Source organism: Ambystoma mexicanum, chromosome 6q (assembly GCF_040938575.1).
Source record: "Ambystoma mexicanum isolate Mex_15411 chromosome 6q, UKY_AmexF1_1, whole genome shotgun sequence".
Classification (NCBI taxonomy): Eukaryota; Metazoa; Chordata; class Amphibia; order Caudata; family Ambystomatidae; genus Ambystoma; species Ambystoma mexicanum.
This window is the reverse complement of record NC_090937.1, coordinates 1315247965-1315270341: the sequence shown is the minus strand read 5'-3', so window position 1 is coordinate 1315270341 and position 22377 is coordinate 1315247965. Positions and strand designations below refer to the sequence as shown.

Genomic DNA, 22377 nt, shown 5'->3' with positions numbered 1-22377 from the left:
TCCTGGACAGGGAGGTAGGTAACTAGCATGAGACTGCAAAGTGCCATGCATTGGCGGATGGCCGGAAAAGGGAGAGGTGCCTGTGATTTGTTTCCAAATGTGTGTATGTGTCTGTCATTCTGAAACACATGTTCTCAATTCTGAAGTTTATGTCGGGCTTCCAGTCATTTTTACAGATGTGGTCTAAGTGATGTTTAGGTTATTTTTGACTTGTATACAGGCCCTTTTGTTGTTGAGAAACCCATTACTTTTCATCTTGATATTGAATTCTTGCACAGTTTGCCCAAATGGTTGGTATTCAATGGCAAGTTCAACCTGTGCTCTACCATGGAAATCACTCCTATCAATGAATATTTTTATGTTTGGTAGATTGAACCATGTTGCTGTCCATTGTTTCTGTACATTGTATGAACCAAGTTCGATATGAATTGTAGGAGGTTGGGGAGCTGTTGAAAAAAATACTGTTTTTTTCCATGTAGTACTGACCAGAGTATTAATATAATCTTGTTCTATTCTAGGATCGAACTAGAATGTATGACAGCTTGAACATGCATTCGTTGGAAAACTCTCTGATTGATATCATGAGAGCAGAGCATGATCCGCTAAAAGGTGAGCAAATTTGCATTAAGGTTTAATATTTTTTTGACTGCTCATAAACTGAGTAGGTCTGAGGTTCAGATCTACTGCTGTTTTCACCATTTCCTTGAAAGACCTTCTAGAAATATACTTTGTGCTGGACTCTGATTATGATGCAGTTTGATAACTGCTGGATATGCTACCATTAAAATGATCCAGGAGGAACTTCTGAAATATTTTTGTAAGACTGGATTTGTATTTGACCTCAGTCTGTGCTTGCCACTCTATTGCCTACCATGGTATGGAAGGATAGTAGATGATGGAATCGACTTAAGAATGTGGGCCTACTGAGACCGCACTCTTTGTATTTTGCTCCTGCATGTATTGTACTTTTATAGTGTGTAGGCAAGAGGTGGAAGGCTTTTAGGTTGACGATCATAAGAATCCAAAGAAAACGTATTTGTATAGAGTCGTATTTGTAAGGATTCCGATTAGTTGTTGGCCTGAAGCTTCAGCTTTATTTTCAGCTTGGGGTTGCAGCTGAGCCTCTGAGTAGCTCAGCAGATTTTGTTAATTTCCGGACTAGGCTAAAGTTTGTGTAAGATCATAGCTACTGTGACCACAGGCTGTGCATACCTCGTTGGAGCACTCTCGGTGTGCTGAATATGCTCCAAAGAAACTAGTTCATGATGAAAATTCACATTATGTGGGGGAAAGTTCATGCATGTTAAAATTCACATTATGTGGGGGAAAGTTCATGCATGTTAAAGCCTTGCCGTACAGGGTATCAATGAGGGCAGGTATGTGATGAGAATAATAACTGTTCACATGAGCACAGGTCTTTGATCAAATAACAGGCAGTCTGTGCTTAAGAAGTGTAAAGCAGGCCTCAAAATGTGAACTTGCCACTAGCCATTGTCTAGTGAGAATTTACATGTGGCGACTAAAGAAATGGTGCACTTGTGCTTGTGTAGAACTGAGGAATGAGCAATGCTTTATGCCTGGCTAAATGCTCTCAGCATGTTTTTACCCTTGCTGTAAAGCATGACAGGGCTACAGTTGCCCCTTAATGTGCACAAAGGACATTTGCTCATTCGTAAGATTGGAGACCAAGTTAAAGGTGGAGGTGGTTGCAGACAATTTCTTTTAAGTGGGGAAACCAAGATCAGACTCTATGGCATCATTTCACCAAAAATCATAGGGCTTACAGAATTGGTCACATGCTTTCGGCCCCCCCAATGACCTTACAGGCAGTGGCATCAAATGATCCTTGAACCTCGATGATTGGCCAGTGTATGCTTTTCAAACATACCTTTCAACGGGCAATGTTTTTCCCTGATTACAATCCCTACCTTCTGATTCCAAGATTCAGCCACTGGGTAAACTGCCCTTTACCAGTCGTTTTGACCTTCTATTGCACTGTGCTCTGCTGTTGACTGTTTCATAGTGCTCTCAAACCTGTCAGATAAGAGGAAAAAGGGGGTGTAGATTTTTGTTTTTGTCCAAGATTAAACTGTTTTGGTCCAATGGAGAAGTCTGAAAAGACCTAGACAATTCTGTTTCAAATGTGGCAATTTTGCTGCTCGGCTACATCTGCCCCCCTTTTTGGTTAATAGTAGTGCCAAGCTGCTCGTTTTATTCCAATCACTCGCTTGTTTGGCAAATATGGGTACTTGAATACACTATCCCAGACCGTACACAATTTAGGTCAAGCCGGGATTACCATTAAGTTGGCAATTTTCCAGTACAGAACCTCTTTCCACCCTCCCTCCCTTTCCAAACCTTTCCTTCCTCTCCTGGAAAAAAGGAGTACACTCTGCTGTTAGGGTATGATTGGAATGTAATGATTTATCAGGACAGATTAGATATGGATGGATGGTTTGGTGGGTGCTTGGGTATATGAGATGTGTCTTTAAGGAGTGGATGGTTGGGTTGGGATGGGTTATATGGGTGTAGGTAGAGCATTGCTGTCTGGATCCACTATGACAACTGCCGGTCTGGGTGGATGAGTAGTGTGTTTAATTGCCTGTGGCGATTTGGACGGAAAGTATGTGGTGATGCAAATTGTGTGTCATTGATGGAGGATCGATTAGGTTTCTGAAGGGATGAGCGGAAAGGATGTGACTGGGTGATGTTTTATGAAGGTATTTTGATAGCGATGATTGTGGGAATGTATACGGCAGTGATAAGGGGTTGGAGTTTGTAGCAGTGTATTTGGGGATGTGCCTGAGGAGTGGGTTGGGCCATGACTATGGGGAAAACGATTATGGAAATTAACTTAATAACTCAGCAAACCATGTTTGATTGGTTTGGTTAGCCATTGTAAGTAATTCTGTATAATATGACGCACGCAGTCTTTCTGGATAAGATAATACTTCATAAGGTCAATATATCCTACACCACCTCGGATTTTTGCTATTACCATTGCGACCTGGGACTGATGCAGCTAGGCATCTGTACCAATGTTCACTGAGCCAAGGGAAAGTGCAACCTCAGCAGTCTTTAGTAAAGATTCCTCATCTTTTGATATCTTTCCAGCTTTAGCTGCTTTGGAAATGGTTTCTCGACAGAGGGTGCTGTGTGCCGCCTCGTTGAATTGATGCCCCTCGAGGGCATCTGTTCGACTGTTGACGTCATCATTAGTACAAGCGCATGCAGCGCCCGTTGGCTTTTAGTTCCGTTTTTCTGAGCATTCACTTCGAAGAATTACAGCGCGCTCGGTTCTTCACTGAACTTTGTCACTAATTTCTAATATGAAAATGTCTTCAAAATCGTGTCCAAAGACGATCTACAAGAAATGCTGAACACTGTGGATTTAAAAAGTTGATCGTGACTCCCACTGCTTATGCCTATGGTCTCTCAGTACTGAACATCGTACCTCTGAGTGTAACTCCTGTCAGGCGATGACCGACAAGGCTGTAAGGGAGCGTAAAGGTAAATTGGCAGAGGGTAGGCTGCCTTCGAAGTCTCCTTCGAAGATTTCCCAAAAAAGTCTGAGAGTCGAGAGATTCTCTTCAACGGAAGAAGTCTAAAGGATCTTGATCGAGAAGTTGATTGCATCATTCTTCGTCTTCCAAAAATGCCAAGAAACAACGCCACAGGTCAGCTTTCACCTCTAGTGATTCCTTGTCCTAGGTAATCAAATGTCCAACCAAGTCGGACTCCCAAGCAAAAAATAAATGTTGCAAATGGTGGCCCGACCCCCTTGAAAGAGAAGTAGAAAGGCCATGACCCTGTCGATCTGTATAAAGACAGCAAAGGGAAGTTGAATACGAAATCCTATGAATCTTTGAGTCCGAGGCATAAGCCGGAGTTGCATCGAACTATCTAAATCTCGATCTGGCGAAAAATTGTTGAGGGCTTCGACGAGCCAAGAGTCCAGTTCTTCGAAGGTCCCTTCGAGGAAGCATAAGGAGTCATCAACTTTGACGGTCTTACCGACCCCATCGGCGTCGGAGCACTTGATGCCAGTGTCTCCGTCAAATTCGAAATAGTTGTCGACGATTTTGTCGAAGTTGTCGAAGCCCCCACTAACGAGACATTTTCCGTCAAATTCGAAATAGTTGTCGACGATTTTGTCTAAGTTGTCGAAGCCCCCACTAACGAGACATTTTCAAATCCTTACCAAAAAAGGATTTTTAACTTCAATTTATGAAGACAACGAGCCCTCAGATGACAATAGACCACCATTTGACTTACAATCTGATACCCCAAATGTGCCAGATGAATTAATGTCTGAAGTCTAGAATGAAAGACTTGTATAAAAATTTGCAGCCAGCCAGTGGTATAGATACCTCTCCAGAATTGGAATTTGGGAAGCCAGATCCTTCTGACCACGCTGACTCTTCATAAAGGCAACTGATAAGCAAGGTGGTTGAATTTTTGATATGGAGTAGGCCTGCACCATCATTTGAGCAGGATGATCTAACTGATATGCCTTCCAGAAATGGGTCCCATCTAATTGGGAAACACCGGAAACTGCAGCTGGAGTAAATAAATAAAAACTTACCAAATAAATATAGGCCATTCAGCAGTGACACAGAATATTTGACAAAACATCCGACTACAGGGAGTTCGGTGGTTCAGGCAGCCACGTCCTCGAAGCAATCTGCATAGCCTTCTATCCCTCCAGATAGGGCTGACAGGCGAGTGGCTGCTTGGGCTCAAAAAATATTTACTGCTGGAAGTATGGCTTTGAAATCAGCTAATACACTTGTGCCTTGTCAAAATGTACATTTACCCTGTGTGATTGCGTAACGATGGCGACTGACAAGATCCCGGAAGGAGAAGAGACAGCTTCTTGGCTATCATCAAGGATGGTAAGGAAGCAATGTTTGAATGTCTCCCGTCAGGTCTGGACAATGCATATAGCATAAGCATATCCATGGCAACTAGTACCATGCTGCGCATATTTGTGTGGTTGAGGAAGTCCGGATTTGCACCGGATGTACAACTCCTCAATATGCTTTTTGACGGCTTGAGGCTGTTTGGCAGCAAGTCTGGAAAAGCTGCAGACCTCGAAAGCAGCGACAAAATCTTAGTGCTGCCATTGGACAGCCTCAGCATTCCTAACCCAGTGCATCATCTTGGAGGGGTAAGTTCCCTCGTGGTGGATGGGGGAGAGGTACCCCCATCCACCACGAGGGAACTTACCCCTTGGTGGATGGGGGAGAGGGACCCTCAGCCGCTGCTTCAGCTGCCTCAAAACCACTCTGAGGCCTTAGCCCACATGACCCCAGTAAAAGGCAGACTTTCTCAGCATCTGCAAGAGAGGTGGGGCATTACTTCAGATGCTTGGGCACTGGAAACGGTAGCCCAGTGTTACCTCTTCCTTTTCTAAAAAGGCCTCGGGATCATCCACCAGAGAACAGCTCTTTCAAAATTCCAGATCCGATCTTGTCTAGGAAACTTTGGGCCTTCTAGGGGAGAGGATTGAGCCCATCTTGGACTTAAACTAACAAGTTCAAGATGGTTACCCTTTTCTCAGATCCTTCAGGCCCTCCAACTCCAGGACTGAATGGTGTCATTGGACCTTCAGGATGCTTACTTTCATGTGTCTATCCATCACATGTACAAAAGGTACCCGAGGTTCGCGGTTGGTGGTTCTCACTATCATTTTCGAGTTCTCCCATTCGGGCTGACCTGCGCCCAAGCGTTTTTTGCCAACTTAATGGCGGTTCTGGCAGTGAGTCTCAGGAGAAGGGCGGGATTCATGTCCACCCCTACCTTCACGATTGGCTGATCAGGGCCAGTTCCTCAGAACAGGCCCTGGAACATCTCAGCATAACCTGCCACACTCCACAGACTGGGCTTCTCCCTCAATTACAAGAAGTCCCACATGATGATATCCCAAAGACTCCCAATTTATCGGAGCGATACTGGATACAACCTTGGGGGGGAAAGGGGGGAACATCGCCACCCTAGGTGAAGGCTCAACACATTCTGCAGATGGTCACCAGATTGCCCAGCGTCTCCCGGCCATCGATTGATTTGTATTGATTCTTTTTCTGTCTTTTTTTTGTTTGTTTTTGTTTTGTTGTTGTTGTCGCTCGGCCTCATGGCATCCTGCATTTTTCTGGTGCCAGAGGCTCGCCTGAGAATGAGATCTCTCGTGTAGGCTCCTGGGACTCAATGGTCCCAATTCTGAGGCAGTATGCCAGACCTGATTCAGGTTCCAACAGAATCGCACAGGTTCTCCTGCGGTGGGCCCGCAAGGACAATATTCTGAAGGGAGAACCTTTTTGGCAACCATGGTCAGAGATGATAGTAGTTACGGAGACTTCACTCACAGGGTGGGGAGCACATGCCAACAATCTGACAACCAGCGGTCTTTGGTCTCCATCACAGTCCAAACTACACATCAACTTATTGGAGCTGAGGGCAATCGGACTAGCACTGAAGGCCTTCCTGCCCTCTGTACGGGGAAAGAATGTCCTGATAATGACACAGTGGCTATGTATTACCTCAACAAGAGAGGAGGAGTAGGATCACTACCACTATGCAGAGAGGCAATTCAGTAAGGAGTCTGTCGATCGGCAGTTCACCTAGCTGGAGAGGAGAACCCGGTGGCTGATGCTCTTAGCAGGCAGAGCACAGTCTCCCACAAGTGGGAACTAGCTCAGGAAGTCCTTCAAGAGATCTTCAACCTTTGTCGATTCCCCCTGCCCACCCCCCCAAGTGGATCTGTTTGCGACCAGTGTCAACCGGAAGTGTGAAATGTTCTGCTCCAGGGAATTTCCCCCAAGAGGAGCTCTAGGGGACACGTTCATAGTGGACTGGGAGGTTCCACTCATGTAAGCATTCCCTCCAGTCCCCGTCATTCCGCACGTGATCAGGAGGTTGAGAAAGTTTAGGAAATCCATGATCCAGGTTGCTCCGGATTGGGCCAGGAGGACGTGTTACCTGGACCTTCTGGACATCCAGTACGTCTTCCACAAGGAGGGGACCTTCTATCGCGAGAGGAGGGTTGCGTTCTCCATCCAAAGGTTAATACCCTCCACCTTCGTGCTTGGTTTCTGAGAGGTTGAAATATAGGATTTGCGACCTCTGGAATGACGTGATAGAGATCCTGCTTTCGGCTGAAGGCCAGCAAAACATTTTTGTACCGCTGCCGTTGGAACAAGTTCAGCAGCTGGTGCAGAGATAAGAATGTGGATCCTTTTCTATGTGATACACCTATGGTGGTATAGTTTGTGTCACATTTAGCAAATCTGGGGCTCAAGATTGGAAGAATTAAAGGTTATCTGGCAGCTCTTTCAATTTTTAAGCGCTCTTCGGAGGAGTCATATTTTTAAATCTAAAAGTAGTCCATAGGCGCCCCCTCTGCGAGAACAAACACGGCTAAATAACCTGTTCTTTGGGAAGTTACCATCTCGAGAGTCCGCAGCCACACTTTAGCTCACTGTACCTTTCACAGAAGGGAAATATATTCATTTGTATAATTCTCTTTTGAACAAGAGTACCAACAGCAACCCCATACACTTGTTTCAAACTTGTATTTTAAAATCTGTCTGATTATTCAATTTCTAAAAGGTCTTACTAATGTATTTCCACCAATTCCATTCCAAGTCCTATATGCGATCTCAATCTGGTATTGACATTTCTAATGTGCATTCCTTTTGAACAAATACATTAATGCCCATTAAGACTTCACTTTAAAAACTGTCTTGTAGTAGCAATAACATTTGCTCGCAGGGTAAGCGGGTTGCAGGCACTATCTGTAACCCCCCCCCCCCTACATGTTTTCTATAAAGATAAGGTTGTTCTCAAGGTGAAACCTTTTTTTCTACCAAAGTTGTCCCTGACTTCCATTTGTCACAAAAAACTATTTTGCCATCTCCTCCTGCAAAGGAGGAGGAAAGATTACATAGGCTGGTCCCAAAAAGGGCTCTCAGTTTTATATATCAAGAATGTCCAAAATTCGTCAAAATGACCAATTATTCATTAACTGTGCAGGTCCTAAATGGGGTTTGGCTGTGACAAAATCCAGATGGATTATTCTGGCTATCGGGGGAATATTAAAAGTTAGCGGGTAAAGACCCGCCGGTAGGTTTGAGAGCACATTGCTCTGCTGCTGCTCTTCCGATAGATGTTCCAATAAAAGACGTATGTGCAGCGGCCACTTGGTTGTCTGTTCACACTTTTGTGAGACATTACTGCCTGGCTTCATTTTCCAGTCAAGAAGGACAATTTGGGAAAGCTCTCCTTCATTCTGTCCATGATAACGTTTAAGGACGAAATAAAAATACTCTCACTATCAAAATGACTACTTTGGGAGTCCATCAAAAGATGAGGAACACGTGGGAGGACACAATCCATTCGAAATAACAAGTTACTTACCGTAGGAACGTTATTTCGATTGAATGTTCGTCCCACGTATTGCTCATCGCCCCTTTCATCTGACCCCACTGTAGAATGTACGTGTCTTTACACTTTACACTTTCTTGGAGCCTACGATCTATGGTATGCCATGTAATGCCTCTATGGGAGGCGGAAAACAGAACTGAAGCCAACGGGTGCTGCGTGCGCTACTTCTACCAAAAATGACGTCGACAGGCGGACGAAGGCTCTTCGAGAGACATCGAGACACAACACAGTGCACACTCTGTCGAGAAAAATTTGCCAAAGCTGGAAAGATATTATCAAAAGATGGGGAATATGTGGGAGGAACATCCAATCGAAAGAACATTACTACTGGTAAGGAACTTGTTTTGTGAACATGCATGTCAGTAGTTCAAAATCATTAGATGGTTTGCACCACCTCTGACTCAATCCAAAAATGCTGTAGTGCATGCTGGGTTAAGGTGGCTTTGTCTCTCAGGTATGACATCTTGAATGCACCATGAAAACCAGACAAACAGCTGATGTTTTTGAGTATTTGAAGAGATGGTGTATGTTTAGTTAAAGGTGAAATGGTATGGAGAAACCTGCATGTAATAAAGCACAACATAACATTACTAGAACAATGTAACCCCTTTGCCAATTCAGGCTGTATTGCATTCCAGTTGTTTTGTGTATTTATTTAAACTGTCAAAAACGAGATGTAAAAAACGCTGAAATATGCAATGTTATGTTTCCCTAAGTTGTTCTCCTAGCTGCAAGAGATCCTCTTTGATAGGAACAGAACATAGTTTTGATTCAAGCAAACATAACATTGCTATGTTTGGGATCACTGTGGTTGGTGAGCTAATAAGCCAAGATGCAACTTTGTATTCATAAGCATGTGGAAGGTGAAATTGGTCCTAAAAATGTAGAATTGTATTGAAATCTTGGGTGATGCTTTTCTGTTTATAGTACATCTTTGCCCACAATTATTAATTGAATATGTAACTATTGGTCTGCTCTTTGTAATGAGGTCAGGTTATAAAGCAATAGCTTTATCTGTTTTACACCCCAAAATAGGGAAATGGCTCTACAAACAACAACTAACAGTAGTAGATAAGCAGATGACAATCTCTTGTCATCCCCTACACTGCTGCCTTGCTGTATCCATACGAGAGGCATTAGCGCATGACACACTGGAGCTCTTCTGTTTTTATATGATCTCAAGAGGGTTGTTGCCATTTACAGTTATTTCTGCACACAAAGTATTTTTTTAAACAAAAATGCTAATGTTTTTATGTGTATGATGCATTTTTAAATGCCTAAAATAAGTCCCCATTTGTTAGGGAGAATTCTCAAAAATGTGCTAATTCCTCTCTACCTTAGAGGCACTAAGCAAACATCAACTTTTCTGGATTTCAGGACTTTAATTTTTACCTGGAGAGAGTGAGACCCTTTTATTTTCCACTCTCGTGTATTTTTAATGTGTTTTGAACTCTGTCAGACTCCATAACCGAAAAGAAACAAACTCCATAGGCATCATCTTTTACATTGTGACACACAGCACCTTCAGTGCAGTGGCACAGGGAAGTCTTTCAGATTCCCCCAAGGTTTAAATGCCTTTTCTTGGATAAACTACTGTTTCCAAGAGCAGTGAAGTGAAATTGACTTTACTTACATTGTAACTTGCTAGAACGTAACTTGCTAGAACCAGCACACACTATTGTACAATAGGGTGCTGATGGGGTTACTTAGTATCCCCTTTGTCTAGTTTCTCATGTAACATTTTTGTTACCCTTTCCTCAATGAATGGCTGGTGGCAGTGATTTACTTTTAACTACCATCGTGTGCGTTTACCGCAGGCTGCGTTCGCAGCTACAGTAAAGCACCCAAGGGTGCCATTTTTGTCAAAATGGCCCCGGACTTCTTTTTTTCGCTCTTTCTTTGTGAAAAGGTCCTTCTTGAGATTTACTCTGCACGCCAAACCAGGGTTGGTCCCTCTGTTCGTTTTGCCTTTAGCGGGATTGACAAGTGAAGCCCGCCTCTGGCTCCAGGGATATCTGGCAGGGGCAGGAAGTGAGGGAGGTGCCCGAAACTCCCTGTGCTTAGTCTCCTAGGAGACAGGAATGCACTCTTAGATGATTGGCCGCTGGCTGTCCGGCAAGGCTGGAATGAATGGGAGAAACCTGCATAAAAGGCGAGGCTTTTTGGCTTGGAAGGCAGAGTCGACCACTGGACGAAGGAATCCGAAGAAGAACTTGGAAGAGGCGCCTGTTGCAACTCCTGGAATGTTGGTTTACCTGGTGAAGCCCTGCTGCTGTGCTGAGGCTCCGAATTGGCCTCGACTAGCGAAGCCCTGTAAGGACGACTTTTCCCCTTGAGTTGGTGGGACCAATCAACTCCAAAGTAAGCCACTTGGACATCCTCTCGAAGCTGGTTGAAATTCCACTGCAGTTGCTGCTGGAACTGAAGAGCCAGGGAGAGGAACACAGATGGTTTGTGTGTGTTGCTTTTAAGTTGGCCAAGAGCTCCTGGAAGATCCTCCAGACCCCCAGGAAGCAGGACTGACCGAGCCTGAGCCGCCTCAACAGAGTGCTGGACCCCAGATGCAAGGAAAGCCCATCTCAACAGCCAAGAGTCTGCAGTGGTGCTATTTGTTGAGACGCGAGGAGCAGAAATGTGCCACTGAATAGAAGTTGGTACTTTTTTGTCGTCGATCGTCCTGTTGCAGTGCAGGAGTCCTCTAGACGTCCTCCCTCCTGTCTCCACGACTGAAGCCCAGGAACACAGGATCTGCAGAGCTGCACACGAACAGAAGCCAGCCAAAGCCCGTTTCTTCTAACCAAAGGTACTGTACAGTCTGAGAGAACTTGCCTCTTGTTGTGTAACCTCACTTGTTCTCCGTTGAGACCAGTCTTGGTTGCTCTGTAGAGTTGCTAACAGCTTCTTTACCTCTCAAACCTAAACAGCTTGTGGCCCTACTTTGATTTCTTCTTTTCTACAAAGACTTCTAAAACATTGTGCAAGACATTTAACTACCTCTGAGAAGTGCTTCAGCTCACCTAGACTTTTGCCCAATTGACTATGGCCTAGCCTGGCTCCTTGAATGACTCTTCTTCCTTCTAACATTGTGTTTAGTCTTCCTTCCAGGAAGGGGTTAACTAACTTGGCATTGGGGGGTTTTAAATGTACTTACCTGCCTCAGAATATTGGTGTTTTATTCTGATAACCCTTTTCTTTGACAAACTCCCTATTGCCCTAAATGCAACATCGATATATTCATGTCCAGTGTCCTAGCTATTTAAGTCACCTGAGGGTGTAGGAAGTGTCTGTGTGCCACCCCAAATGGGTATTTGCTGATTTAGAAAAACTAAGTGTGTATTTTGGAGGTATGTGTGTGTTACTACTATATTGCCACTTTGAAGAAGGCTTACTCAAACTGACTGTTTAATTAATAATTGCTTAATCAAGAAACCTTGTGTGTAAGAGTTTATTTGAATACTCGTCACTGTGAATCTCTGTAACTCCTCTACAGCTCACATTGACCCCTCTTGAGCCTGCCTGCTGAATCACGCTACCGACCTGCGTAGTACAGAATTATACCAAAGGTTGGGTTCCTATTGCCAGGAGGTCAGGGTTGTTGTAGTGCACCCAAATGGTACTGTATACAATCTTGCCTAACACCATTCAACAATGAAAACTACCAATTTCTCCCTGGAAAACTCTTTTCCTCCCAAATTTTCAAATAAGGGCATACAATACTCCCACCTCAAATGTTAATGCTATAATTGTCTTATTTTGTATGGTTGAAAACATTATTTTTTGTTCTTAAATTGTTAATTGATTTTAAAATTAGTTCCATGTCCTTTCTGATCACATAATCCATTTATGAGTCTTCCTAATTATACTAATTACATGTATAGACCAAACGCTCAACATGGCTTGTTTCCATATTTGGGATTTATTAAGTCTACTTTTATTCTCTAAATTTTTAGGGTTTTTATTTTTCAGGTCGCTTGGGCTATCCTCATCCAGGGTCTGATAATCTTTTAATGCTGAATGGTAAGTGTTTGCCTATGCTGTTCTATAAAGCGTACACGATTATTAAGGCTATTAGTGCTCTTATTAAAATGGCTTTAAATTGGTATGTGGGAATTTAAAACCTGTTCTCATACAAGTTCTCCTGGCAATATGAATGTGATTTATTTGTCTGATTGCTGTTTCCATAAGGGTAATCATTACAATTTCAAAGAAAAAAACAATGGATTGATAACAGATTAATATTTAGCCTAAAAAAGTAGAGCAACAAAAATTATTGTTCCTGAACTCCTTTTATACATTTCAACCTCGGAGACCATCGTGGTTACTTGCATGAATTATTTAGAACTTACAATAAATATTTATTTTCCACAGTATCCATGCAAGTTGAGTTGCTGTACCTAAAACCTTGTTTAGGGTGACTGTCGATGCCTGCAGCCGTATTTAGTTGTGGAAAGTGAACCATTGTCGCCTAACTGAAAAACTGATATAAGGAGCGCTAGTTCCTTGGTACATTGTTTGTTGTATTGGGAGACACCTGAAACCGTAGCATCACCACTGCAACATGCTCTTTCAAGAACGTAGCTCCAGTTGAAAAAATCTCTGCTGGGCCATGTGTGCTATGAACTGGGAGGTCTCTGGCAACAGACTCTCTCCACAGGGACATCTCAATGAAATTATGTGCCACTCCCCTCTCTCACGCACCCACCACCGTCTGCGCCTTCCTCGCTCATGTGCACCCACTCCATTTCTCATGTACCCTCCTAGCTCTCTCACTCATGCATTCTCACCTCTCCCTCTTCTCGCTACCACTCCCTCGCAAGCGCGTCTAGCTTCCCTCCCTAGAGCTCTTCCTTGCAGGTATGCACTTCTTTCTCCCTTTCTCATGCCTCCCCCAAAAAGAATTGCATCAAGCCGAATGTCACATGCAGAACAGTCAATCTGTCTGAACGTGTTTAATCATATGGAGGTGAGTACATCAATTTTGTTATTTTAAAATGCTATAGTCTCTTAAATGTTAATTCTTTGAGATATGTAGAGCTGCATGCTGAAAGTCTGCAAGACTCTGGAGAATAGCTCAGGGGCAATGCGCTCACATTGGAAGCAAGACGATGCGGAGCAACACAGGTTCGATCCTCGGGTCCGCGCTTAGAAACTTCTGAGTATTAAACCCGTTATAAATAACCAATTACAGTTGCAAGACTTCCTTGTGGTATTGTTTTATTTGATTATTTTTCTATTCCCTTGCGCTCCTTCTTCATGAATGACGGGTACATGAATTATTTTCCATTAGCACTGGGTCTCACTGGCCATTCTCAGTAGTGGACAGTCACACTGTGTTTTTAGAGCTTGGAACCTCCTCACCACTGCAATGCATGTGCTGGATACCTGTGTGCTCTGTGACGCACTTTCGTCAAAGTCACTGAAACACTGGCTGACTCACTGGGAGGAGATCGTAAGGGCCAGATCACCTCAGGAACTTTATGACTTTGAGGAAGGTACGTAAGCATCTTTATACTGCACCTCATCCAGGTGACTCCTTACTGATAGTGCACTTGGTCAAGAGGACCTGCCCTGGGTCTTTCAGGGGTAGCCACTGCTCAAATGGAGTCTGCCCAATGCCTTTAGTTATGGACAATTCTCATAAAGGTGCTAATTCCCTTCACCTTTAGAGACAAACAGCAACTTTTCTGGATTTTGAGTACTTGATTTTTTTACCTTTTTAAAGAGTGTGGGTCTTTTTCCCCACTCTTTGATGTATTTTGATGTGTGTTTTACCTTTGTGTTCTTTGATTATGGAGTTTTAGATAACTCCATAGGCATCATCTTTTCATGGGTTTTACACAGCACCCTCAGTGCAGTGACACAGGGATGTCTTTTAGACTTCCCAAGGGTTTAAATACCTTCTCTGGGATACACTACTGTTTACCAGGGAATGTAAACTGAAATTTACTGTACTAGTCTTTCCAATTTCCTAGACCCAGCACACACCATCTCGCAACGGAGAGCTGGAGGGGTTACCTAGTATGCCGTGTCTAAATACTCATGTAACAGTCAAATGCTACCCTTTCCAACTGAAAAGGCTAGTGGCAGTGGTTACAATGAACTACCATGATTTTTCCCGACTGCGAACACCGGTAGCTAAAAATCACGGGAGCCATGTTTTTCAAGATGGCGCCTTAAGCCCCTTTTGATTAAACCGGTCCCGGTCTTCTTCTTTCGCCGTTTATTTTTGGAAAGGTCCTTCTAGTGTTTCTCTGGGCGCCAAACCAGGTTTGGTCCCTTTGTTCGTATGCCTTTGGCGGGCTTCAGGACTGAAGACCGCCTCTGGCGTCTAGTGTCTGGGGTGGGCAGGAAATGAGGGAGGTGCCCGAAACTCCCTGTGCTTAGTCTACTAAGAGATCCAAATACACTCTGGCGTGATTGGCTGGCTGGCTGGCTGGCTGGCAAGGACAGCCACGCTGCTGGGTGAGTGACAGCTAGGCTGGAATGAAAGAGAGAGAACTGTTTAAAAGGCGAGTCTCTTGGACTGGAAAGCAGATTCGACCACTGGAACGAAAGAACGAAGAACAGCTGGAAGAGGACAGCTGCTGTAACTCCTGGACTGTTGGTTTGCCCAGTGAAGCCCTGCTGCAGGTCCAAATTGCCAAGTTCATCTCGACAGAGAAGCCCCTTTAAGGACGACTTCTTCCTTTTGAGTTGGTGGGACCAATCAACTCGTAAGCCACCTGGATACCATTCTCGAAGCTGGTTCGGATTAACCAGGGCGAAGGACACCTGCTTGTGTGCTTGAAGAACAGCTACTTGAAGTGACTCCATTTTGTTTGTGTTTTCTGACGATCTCGTGCAGTGCACCCTCTTGTCCCCACGACTGAGGCTCAGGAACAGTGAGATCTGCAGGAACTGCCAGGAACCAACGACTTCAGCTGCATTTGTTTCTTCATACTGTTGCACTGTGCCAACCCGATTGAGAGAACGCCACTCTCGTGGCAAAAGTTTGTGAAACTTTCGCCACTCTCGTGGCAAAAGTTTGTGAAACTTTCCCAACTTGCAGGCCTAATCAGCTTGTGACCCAACAAATGATTCTTTTTCGCCTAAACTAATTCTGAGAACTTTTGCAAAGACTTTATCGTTTGATACCAGAAGTGCTCTTTCCTATCCAGAACACTAGCCCATTGAATTTGGCCTAGGCCTATTTACTTGAATTGAACTCTTCTGGTGAACTGAAACTATTTGCACTGTCTAACAAGTATATGTAATCTATTCTACTTACCTTCTGGTTTTTTGCTCACGTCTAAGTAACTGAACTGCCATTTGTCTCCTATTTCAGGGGAGCTCAAACTGTCTCAAAAGAGTTTTGTATCGGTATATAATATCAAGTTGCCTCCTTCTAGTGAAATGTTTTCTAAATGATTGTGTAATAAATTAATAAGTAGTTTTGCCAAGAAACCTTGAGTATAAGTGTCTACTTGAACCACTGTGATTGAAAGTCCTCTGTGTAATGACTTGTATTGCTCACATTACCTCTTGAGATAAGCCTGGCTGCTCAGCTCGCTACCAAAAACTGTGTGTGTGGTGCAGACTTATACCAAAGATTGGTTTGGCTTACACCTGTAGTCCTAATTGTTTGTGGTGGTTCCAGAGGGTACTGCATGTTCTGCCTAACACCTTTTACATAGGCTGTTACTGGTGCCTACACAGAGGATCATTTTTGATGGGAACTTCGGTCTCTTTGAGGGCTCGTACCGGTGGCACTGTCCCCTAGGGTGATTTGCCCCAAACTCAGTCCGCGCCTACTGCGGCTACCCTCTTCTCACCTATAATGGGCTGGTCTCAGTGTCGGGTGCTACTCTACTCTACCGCTTACAGTGCCTCAAAGGCTCCTCTGGGCCTTCTCTCTTGCATTCCAATCCCATGAGGCCTGATATCAAAGGCCTGGTGCTGGAGGTGCTTTTGGCCGTTGCACCCAAGTTCGCAGCTGCTTTGGGGCTCTCTGGTGAGCCTCAAATGTCTGTCGCTCAGTCATAGTGAGCAGCTCCGGTCATGAGTTGCACCCCTCACCCCTCCGGTCATGGGTTGCACCACTCGCCCCTCCATCAAACCCTTTGGTGCCTTTATTATAAACCTCACCTTTGGCGTTGCCCCTTTACAAACTCTACTACCTTCAACTTCGAATGAATTGTGTCCTCCCACGTATTCCTCATCTTAGATCTATCCTTACCTTCAGCTTTGCTTCTTCGGAATATTTTTTTCTCTCTCCACCAGAGGGTGCTCTCCTCGAGGCCGTGGCGTCGATGTCCCTCAGCGGCACCCATCGAGCACCTACGTCATCCGCTGTATAAATGACTTGAGCGCGCCCGTTGGCTTCAGTTCCGTTTTTCCGTTAGCTTTGGATCGGTACAAACAGCGCTTCAGTTGTTTGTGAAGAAATGTCATCTTCATCGAACCCTTCCACACCCAAGACGGGATTTAAGAAATGTCTAAAATGTGGAAAGAAAATGTCTTTAACTGATCCACACAAAAATTGCCTCTGGTGCCTCGGTTCCGACCACCGAATTGAAGACTGCAGTTCGTGCCAGTCAATGACCCATAAGGCCTTAAAGAACACAGAGGTAAACTGGCGATGGGGGAGGGTTCATCGAAGTCTTCTTCGAAGGGGAGGAAAGACTCGGCCAAGTCTTCGGTGAAGCATCAGAAAAAATATAGATTGAGGAGCAGATCCGGGAAGTCTTCTTCTTTGTCCTCCAAAAAGACAAAGAAAAGACGGCACCGATCTCCCTCTTCTTCCTCGACGTCCTCTGAAGAAGAGATAACATGCCCTTAGAAACATGACTCCCCGAGTAAATGGGAAGCATTTAGAGTTTCCATGTTAAAAATGTTTGAGAACGCGGCCCAGACCCCCTCAAAAAAGTCTAAAGAAGACTATGCCCCTGCACACCAGAAATGTGACTGGGGAAGATCCAAAACAAGAAAGTCTGACAAAGTTGTCGAGGGTGTCACCCAGGGACTCTTCCGGTCACCTCATGAAAAAGACCTGCCGATGCATAAGCCGGAGGTAGAAGGAAACAAGATGGCGTTAGGCTCTCATATGTCATTGAGGTGGACATCGAAAACGCCCTCGAAGTCATCGAAGGAAATCGAGTACAAGGCATCGACAACTCATTCTAAAAAAATTGAGTATACAGTCGACATCTTCGAAGGCTCCTTCGACAGTGTCGATGGTTTCCACAATTCCCTCGACGATTCCTTCGAAGGCTCCCTCGACAACAACAAAGGTTGTTGTGACGCCTCAATGTTTTTGTCGACGCCCAAGCCTATACCAAGGGAAAAACCTGCTTTACCTGAAAAGGTTTTTCATCCTGAAAGAAACCACGATTTTTTTAGGACCTTGTCATCGTTTTATGAGAGAGTCATCAGCAGATGAAGAAATTACCTATGCTGGTGTTAAGTTTGGCACAAGACCTGTCTGTGAGGAGTTAGTTGATCCTAAATCTAAAATATAAGATTTACAGGAAGTACGAATTTGATAAACCAGACCCAGCAGAACATACTGATGCGGGCTACAGAAAATTAATGAATAGAGTCACTGAATTTATGGGATGGAGTAGAAATTCACCAGTCTATCAAGATGATGATATGACTGATATACTTTCAAGAGCACCTCAGCAAGACCCCATACTTCAATTTCATATTGCCTTGAGCCATTCCAGCAGTTAATAAAAAGTTTGTTACAAAATATAGACCCTGTAATTTTGACCCAGAATACTTAAGCAAACACCCATCTCCAGAAAGCCTGGTAGTCCAAGCAGCTACCTCTACTAGAAATGCTGCATACCCCACAATCCCTCTGGATAGGGACGATAAAAAGGTTGATGCATGGTCCAGGAAGATTTTTACGTCGGAGAATGGCTTCAAAATCCACTAATCTAACTTGCACCCTGGCAAGGTTTACATATACCCTGTGGGACTGCATGTCAGCGGCAGCTGAACACATCCCAGAAGGTGAGGAACGTTATGGCTTTCTAGCCATAACAAAGGATGGAAAGGAGGCTCCGGGAGAATTCCTTCAATCAGGTTTGGACACAGCTGACAGTATCAGTAGGTCCATGGTGTCTAGCACAGTGCTACGTAGGTTTGCGTGGCTAAGAAAGTCAGGTTTTTCACCGGATGTGCAATCCAGGCTTCTTAATATGCCATTTGACGGCTCGAGGTTGTCTGGCAGCAATGCAGATGAAAGTTTGGAGAAGCTGCAGACCTCCAAAGCGGCGGCCAAATCATGAAGTGCGCCATCAGACAACCTCAACAACGCCCCTACAGAGGCTCATCTTCCTGGAGGGGTTGTCCTTTTTGTTTTTATTCCTCAATTGGAAGAGGAAGAGGAGAGGTCAAAGAAAATTATGTCGGGGGTGAGGAAAAGGTGCTAGACCTGCCCCAGCAGCAGCATCTGTCCCTTCAGCAGCTGCCGCAAAACCACTCTGAGGTTTTGACCCACAAAACCCCAGTGGGAGGCAGGATCTCGCAGCATCTAGAAGAATGACGAGGCATTACTTCAGATGCTTGAGCACTGGAAACAGTATCCCAAGGTTACTGCCGTTCTTTTTAAAAGAAACCTCAGAATGACCCACCAGGATACAACTCTGGCAAACATCCGGATCCGCTCCTGTTGCAGGAAGTCTTAACCCTGCTACAGAAAGGTGCAATAGAACATGTACCTGTAGTGGAGAGGAACAAGAGTTGGTATTCCCCATATTTCCTCATCCCAAAGAAAGACTGAGGACTGAGACCTATCTGGGAGTTGAGAAACTTGAACAAGTTCCTAAGGAAGGACAAGTTCAAGATGGTCACACTTTCTCAATCCTTCAGGCTCTCCAACTCCAGGATTGGTTGATTTCATTGGACCTTCAGGATGCTTACTTTCATGTGCCAATCCATCTCAAGCACAGAAAGTACCTGTGGTTTGCGATTGGCAGAACTCGAAACTGCTAGTGAGAATTGCCATTCGGGTTAACCTCCGCCCCAAGGGTTTTCTCCAAGTTAATGGCGGTAGTGGCAGCAAATCTCAGGAAAGGGGGATTCATGTCTACCCCTATCTGGACGATTGGATGATCAGGGCACGTTCTCCAGAACAAGCCCAGGATCATCTGTCCAAGACTTGTCACTTCCTTCACAAACTAGGGTTTTCTCTGAATTTAAAAAAGTCAAACCTGATACCATCACAGAAACTCCAGTTTATTGGAGCAGTCCTGGATACTCGCTCGGGCAAAGCCTTGCCTCCCGAACAGAGAGCGCCCCACATTCTGCAGATAGTAACAAAATTCCAGAATGCCCAGTATCTTCCGGCCTTCGATTTTCTCAGGTTGCTCGGCCTGATGACATCCTGCATTTTTCTGGTGCCAGAAGCCAGATTGAGAATGAGATCCCTTCAATGGGCTCTCAAGACTCAATGGTCCCAATTCTCTGGGGAAATGTCAGATCTGTTGCAGGTTCCAGCCAAAGTAGCACATGATCTACAATGGTGGGCTTGCAGACATCATATCTTCAGAGGAGAATCTTTTTGGCAATCATGGCCGGAGATGACGGTAGTAACGGACGACTCTTTCACGGCGTGGGGAGCTCACACCAGCTGGTTGACAATCGGCGGTCGCTGGTCTCCATTGGAGTCCAAACTACACATAAACCTTTTGGAGCTTGGGGCAATCAGACTAGCGCTGAAGGCCTTCCTGCCTTCTGTACGGGGAAGGAATGTCCTGATAATGACGGACAACACGGTGGCTATGTACTACCTCAACAAGAGAGGAGGAGTGGGGTCACTACCACTGTGCAGAGAGACGATTCAGCTCTGGTTCTGGGCAATACAAGAGGGGATCTCTCTATCGGCAGCTCATCTAACCAGAGAGCAAAACACAGTGGCGGACGCTCTGAGCAGGCAGAGCAGTCTCCACGAGTGGGAGCTAGCTCAGGAAGTCGTTCAAGAGATCTTTACCTTTGGGGAACCCCTCAAGTGGATCTGTTCGCAACCGGTACCAACCGGAAGTGCAAACTGTATTGCTCAAGGGCATTTCCCCCGAGAGGAGCTCTAGGGGATGCGTTTGTGGTGGATTGGGAGTTTCCACTTCAGTACGCAGTCCCTGTGATCCCTCAAGTAATAAGGAGGTTGGGAAAGTTCAGGAAAACCATGATCCTAATTGCCCCGGATTGGGCCAGGAGAACATGGTACCCGGACCTTCTGGACATGTCCATCTACCCTCCAATACGTCCTCCAAAAAGAGAGGATCTTCTCTCGCGAGAGGAAGGTCATGTTCTCCATCCAGAGGTGAACACACTCAACCTTCATGCATGGCTTCTGAGAGGTTGAGATATAAGGATTGGGATCTTCCGGATGACGTGATGGAGATTTTGCTTTCGGCCAGAAGACCAGCAACCAAATCTCTGTATCTGTGTCGTTGGAACAAGTTCAGTAACTGGTGCAGGGAAAAGAATCATACTTTAAGATACCTTTTTAATAATTCAATTTTTAAAAGGTCTAAATGTGTTTCCACCAATACCTTTTCAAGTTCCTGTGTGGGATTTTAACTTAGTTCTGAAATTCCTCACATGTATTCCATTTTAGCCTTTACACTCTTGTCCGCTAAGGCTCCTTACTTTGAAAACAATACTTCTTGTAGCATTGACATCAGCCCGTAGGGTAAGTGAGTTACAGGCGCTTTCTAGCGATCCTCCTCACACCATCTTCTATAAAGACACAGTAGTACTTGGAGTTAAACCATCATTTTCACCAAAAATAACATTGCCTACTTTTTACCCTCCTCCTCACGCAAGTAAGGAAGAGGAACGGCTACATAGACTAGATCCCAGAAGAGCTCTTAGCTTCTATATTTCAAGATTGGCAAAAATACGTCAGTGTGATCAACTTTTTGTGGGGTACACTGGCCGCAAATTGGGACTTGCTGTAGCTAAACCAACATTATCTACATGGATAATTTTGGCTAAAACAGAATGTTCTAGATTGGCTGGGAAAGAACCACCAGATGGGCTGAGGGCTCATTCGACGAGGGGCATGGCAACTTCAACAGCACTAAAAAGAGGTGTCTCTGTACAAGATATTTGGTCATCCATGCATACGTTTATAAAACATTATGCTCTAGACTCGACTTCTTCTCAAGGAGGTCTGTTTGCTAAATCTGTACTCCATGCTGTACATGACTAGAAAGATTCTGTACTCCCACCTCCAAAACAAAGCTGCTTTTGGGAGTCTATCTAAGATGAGGAATACGTGGGAGGACACAATGCATTCGAGGAACAAGTTATTTACCAACTGTAACGCTCTTTCGATTGGATGTTCCTCCCACGTATTACTCATCGACTCTCCCAGCGACTACCCCAGTATTGGTTATAACTGTACCCTCCTGAACTCGAGGGGTCCATTTTGAGACTTTTTGTTGGAACTATTTTATACTTGAGGGGGCGGGGTAAGCTGAAAGGAAGCTACCAACTGCAAGAGACTCAGGACACTGTTTCTCTTGGTTGCTGACACCCTACATGTTGTTCTGATTAGGTTTTGGACACAGACGGCTTCTTCAGTTGAACTCTGACTCTTCCTTAGTTTTATTTAGGCAGGGGAAATCCCACCTTAGCATAGGGCCAGTTGGGCCTTTTTCCATCCTGACATTTAAGTTAATAAGTGTTTGTTTTTGAATCTGTTTTCTGTGTCTTGCTTCATGAGGCCTTCACACCCCACACTAGAAGTGAACAACTAAATATGTAAGAAAAGTGCCTCTGATGTAGGTTTGGTAAAAAGCGGCAAACAAATAGATACATCCAACAAAATCTTTGGATCCAGATGGAGGTTCCCTTCCCCTGGATGTCTCGGGTAGGATCACAGTCTCTTTCAAACAACCACTTCTCAAGGATGGCAAGTGTCACGTTCAAGCAGACACTTCC

The 22377-nt window shown here is 44.6% G+C and overlaps 1 protein-coding gene across 5 annotated transcripts in view; it reads left to right on the top strand.

Annotated features, from left to right (window-relative positions):
* Window positions 1-22377, top strand: part of CPEB2 (cytoplasmic polyadenylation element binding protein 2) — a 228501-nt gene that overhangs the window by 64312 nt on the left and 141812 nt on the right. For 3 of the 5 annotated variants that reach the window (XM_069631939.1, XM_069631938.1, XM_069631942.1), the window contains exons 3-4: window positions 519-609; window positions 12409-12459. In XM_069631939.1, the coding sequence (XP_069488040.1) occupies window positions 519-609; window positions 12409-12459 (142 nt within the window). The remainder of the gene's footprint in view (window positions 1-518; window positions 610-12408; window positions 12460-22377) is intronic. The other 2 variants (XM_069631941.1, XM_069631940.1) reach the window with 1 other exon arrangement.